Source organism: Branchiostoma belcheri, unplaced genomic scaffold (genome assembly GCF_001625305.1).
Source record: "Branchiostoma belcheri isolate BF01 breed outbred unplaced genomic scaffold, Haploidv18h27 scaffold1312, whole genome shotgun sequence".
NCBI lineage: Eukaryota > Metazoa > Chordata > Leptocardii > Amphioxiformes > Branchiostomatidae > Branchiostoma > Branchiostoma belcheri.
The window spans coordinates 1-3,940 of record NW_017802728.1 but is presented as its reverse complement, the minus strand read 5'-3'; the positions used below and the strand labels follow the sequence as shown (position 1 = coordinate 3,940).

Genomic DNA, 3,940 nt, shown 5'->3' with positions numbered 1-3,940 from the left:
TGACAGTTTTCAAAACCTATTCAGTTCCTTGAGTAACAATTTACTACAGGTTTTCTCTATATAATTCAGTTTCTTGAGTAATAATTTACTTTAGTTTTTCTCTATAAAATTTCCTATCAATATTTCAATACATGTACTATGAAAGATGCACGCCTGCACACACACGCTAGAGGGCGCTTTACCGACGTACCCAGGGTACTGTGTCCCGAAGCCCTGAGTACGAGAGTAGTGACGTACACCTAGAGTTTCATCATGGCAGCCGAAGGCGTGGATGCGACTATCCTACAACTTTTGCAGGACAAAGACGGGATAGACACCAAGGATATCGCCGCACAACTCGGGAAAGACCACCAGCTTATCGTAGGAGCTGTTAAAAGTCTACAGTCGCTTGGAGATGTAAGGATATGAAAATATAGTTCCTGCGGTTTGCATATGTTCCGGCTAGTGCCATGGGGAGGGGGGCAAAAAAATTATAGATACAGACAAAAATACTGTAAGTAAATAAGGGGCTGTGTAGGTATTTAATTATGGCCTACCTGCACCTAAGCCTACTCTGGCTTTATACACACATGTAGTCGTAAGTGCATAATTTTTTTTTTTCATTTTCTGCATTGACTGTTACTATATTTAAACATGATGTAACAACAGTTATAAAATAAATAGTTATAAAAGTATGATCAAGGAGCTTTAAATTCAATTGATGTACAGGCTGAATAAATAGTAGCAATCAGCCTAAAAAGAATGTAGCTGGCCATGGGGAGTTAGCCGGCCATAGAGGGTCGACTTTACTTACTTGTACCTAGGCGGAGACTCGTAATTTTGCAAAGATACAAACTTGTGTTCTTGCCAAAAAAGCACAACGACATTGGCAACATGTATCAAAACATAACATAAGCAAGCTGAGAGAAGTACTGGTTGTGTGCAAGAAATCCCAACATCCTACTTGACTTTCCCATTCAGGTGATCACAGCTGAGCAGCGAGTGTCCAAATGGTGGGGGTTGACAGGAGAAGGTCGGCAGAACATACTGCACCTACGCGAAACCCACTGGTTTTTCTTGGATGTTTGGTCACCATTGCGTCAGAATTTTGCTTGTTGCAAAGGATATCTTTTCTGACATAACATTTGGAAACAGACAACAGACAAAGTACCCTTACATGCGTGAATACGATCTTATATGAGACGCTCTGCCAAAGTGCAATGCACAATACATTAAAAGGGTTCGCACAGGGGCAGTACGTTCTGCCAACGTACTAGCGATTCAGTAGCAAACCCCAATATCCTAAAGCGAATCTGCCTTTCCCATTCAGGTGATCACAGCAGAACAGCGAGTGTCAAAATGGTGGGAGTTGACGGGAGAAGGTCGGCAGGTTGCAGAAAACGGCAGCCACGAGGCCCTGCTGTACCACGCTATTCCACCAGAGGGCATCCTGCAAAAGCAACTCATGGTATCCATAACTTTATATATTTATGATTCTTAAGTGTTTTCACCTCAATATATATATGTATTAACATATATCATCATATGCCCAGGTGGCGTTTAAACAACTCCTACAATTAAATGTGCAAAGATAGAGTTTAACTAGTCCTTCGGTGTGATATAGCTAGCTGCCGCCACACCGCGTGCCTGCGAAGCTGGTGTGTTACGCCGAAGGGCGGTTATACTGGTTATATTGATACAGATACAGAAATCTCGATAAAGCAATAAGCATTTAACATAGCTCTTTCCAACCACTCTCATGATGATTTCTTCCCAACTATGTCTTTAAACATGTCTTTACTCTGGTTTACAGGAGAGCGTTCCCAATGCCAAGGTCGGCTTCAGTAACGCCATGAAGAAGAAATGGATCCAGATGGACAAGAAGGGAGCCAACGGACCCGTGGTGAAACAGGCGGTAAGTTAAAGGTCTCATGTACGGAAACAAATAAAAACGAGAAACACTTGGATTGAGCAAATGCTTAATGTTTACCTTCATGTAAAGATGCTCTAGCTCAAGGAACCTAACATCTCTGTTTATTCTCACTCTAACACATTCCTTTATATGGTGACCAGCCCCTCCAGCTCAGTCCTGCCACTTGCTACATAATGTAATCCAACACCACAGGGTGTCTGCTACAGCATCAGTTTCCATGGTGACAGACGTCTGGTCCAGGTCGTTGACCTTTTTTTGTTTGGAGAAGAAGAAGAAGCAGAGCAAACACAATATGTTTTCCTTCTGGGAAGGTAACTGTGGAAAGAGATATACATGTAAGTGTCATCACCAAAAATGCTAAAATTTTGGCACCAATGGTGGAAGAAAATCCTTGGTTTCCTAGTTAATCTGGAGTCTTATTTTGTTTTCCAGGTGAGCGCTATTGAGGACGACGTACAGAGAACTGTTCAAGACATCCAGGCCAACCAAGGTGAAGGTGTCGACAACAAGGTCAAGCAAGAGATGAAGAAACGCAAACTCATCCAAGAAGTGTAAGAACATCTCACTATAGGTTCTTCTCTACTCAGTCTGCATGGGTTCTGCAAGCATCATGATTGTGGTTCTCTCTGACTGAGTCTGGACTAAATTTGTAGCTAGCAGAGGTAATAGGCCTGTTAGGCATTTTGTAGTCCCAGCATACCCAAAAGAGAATCCAACAAAATAGAAATCGCAACAGAAAGCTTTAAAAAAGCTTTTAAAAATTCTAAAACAGTCTTATTGTCAGACTGAGAGCTGCCTGTTACCATGGTGTTGGAGGCTGTGATGACTGGTTTCCATAGTGACAGAGAATCCTGAGCTCCTATTGGACTTTTTGTCATAGTGACGAAAGAATCCTGAGCTCATATTAGTAGTTCTGGGTTTGGTAATGGTTCTCTGGCTACAAGCTCTTACTAAGGGTCTTAGACAGGAGGCTTAACAAGCCCCTGAGAGTGAGAGATTGTTTAACACAGGCTGATCCAATGTGTTGTTTTCCATCTCCAGAACCATGAACAGTTTTGTCCTGAGGAAGGGGAGTGGGTTTAGTACCTCTGTTACCAAACTGGACACAGACCTCACTCCGGAGATGATCAACAGGTAGGTGGGATGTTTTTTCCTCTTAAAGATCAATTTATGTATATTTTGATATTCAGTTATTGATAGATCGGATGTATTATACTGTCTTCATAATCGTTGACTCAAAAATCAACCATGCTGCTTGAAAGTCAGTGTAATGTACTTTTAAAATTTGCCAATTGCCAATAAATCAGAAGATAGAATAAAACACTGTAGTCAATTTACAAACAAATATGGAAGATAGAGACCAAAAAATAAGTCATGTAAGTAGTTAGCATATAGCAACCCTGCTCTAGATCAAGAGGTTAGGAGTTCGAATCCCGGCTGTTGTCGCTGACTGTAGCTTAGTGCCTTCTTGTACTGATTGTTCTTGTATGCCTCCTTATCAACAGTAACTATGTTTCCCCAGTCCCTCGAGTGATTGCTAAGACCAGGTTCTATTGTAGTTACTGTATCTCTAGTAGCTGTTGTACTTCCTGCACTGATGTACTGATTGTTGTTGTACCCCAGCGGTCAGTGGAAAGAGAAGAAGTTTAAGCCGTACAACTTCGATGCGCTCGGTGTTCCCCCAGCCAGCGGACATCTCCACCCTCTACTGAAGGTTCGCGCTCAGTTCAGACAGATCTTCCTGGAGATGGGGTAAGGAGGTTTCTTTTTTATCTTTAATGATTCAATGATTCAAGCAACACTAGACTACATGTATACAATCATGAAAGTGCATCTGAGTTGGTAAACTGTGGAACAATTAAACTGTTTTCAATAATTGGACTTAAAGAATTGGACACACTGGAATTTATTCATGTGCATGAATGAAGTCACAATGTCCTGAGTTTTTGGATTTGGAAAACAACACTAGACTAAGTCTGCATGTTCAAACAGTGGATGCACACTCACAAACTATTTTAGTTGGATATA

At 41.5% G+C, this 3,940-nt stretch overlaps 1 protein-coding gene across 1 annotated transcript; it reads left to right on the top strand.

Annotated features, from left to right (window-relative positions):
* Positions 1 to 1,060: 1,060 nt before the first annotated feature.
* On the top strand, positions 1,061 to 3,664 carry LOC109464101 (phenylalanine--tRNA ligase alpha subunit-like; the record flags this gene model as incomplete). The annotated part of the gene is made up of 6 exons (XM_019761035.1): positions 1,061 to 1,078; positions 1,310 to 1,447; positions 1,793 to 1,894; positions 2,345 to 2,463; positions 2,954 to 3,046; positions 3,536 to 3,664. Coding segments are annotated over exons 1-6 (599 nt in total), but the record flags the coding sequence as incomplete, so codon positions are not given.
* Between the last annotated feature and the right edge of the window lie 276 nt (positions 3,665 to 3,940).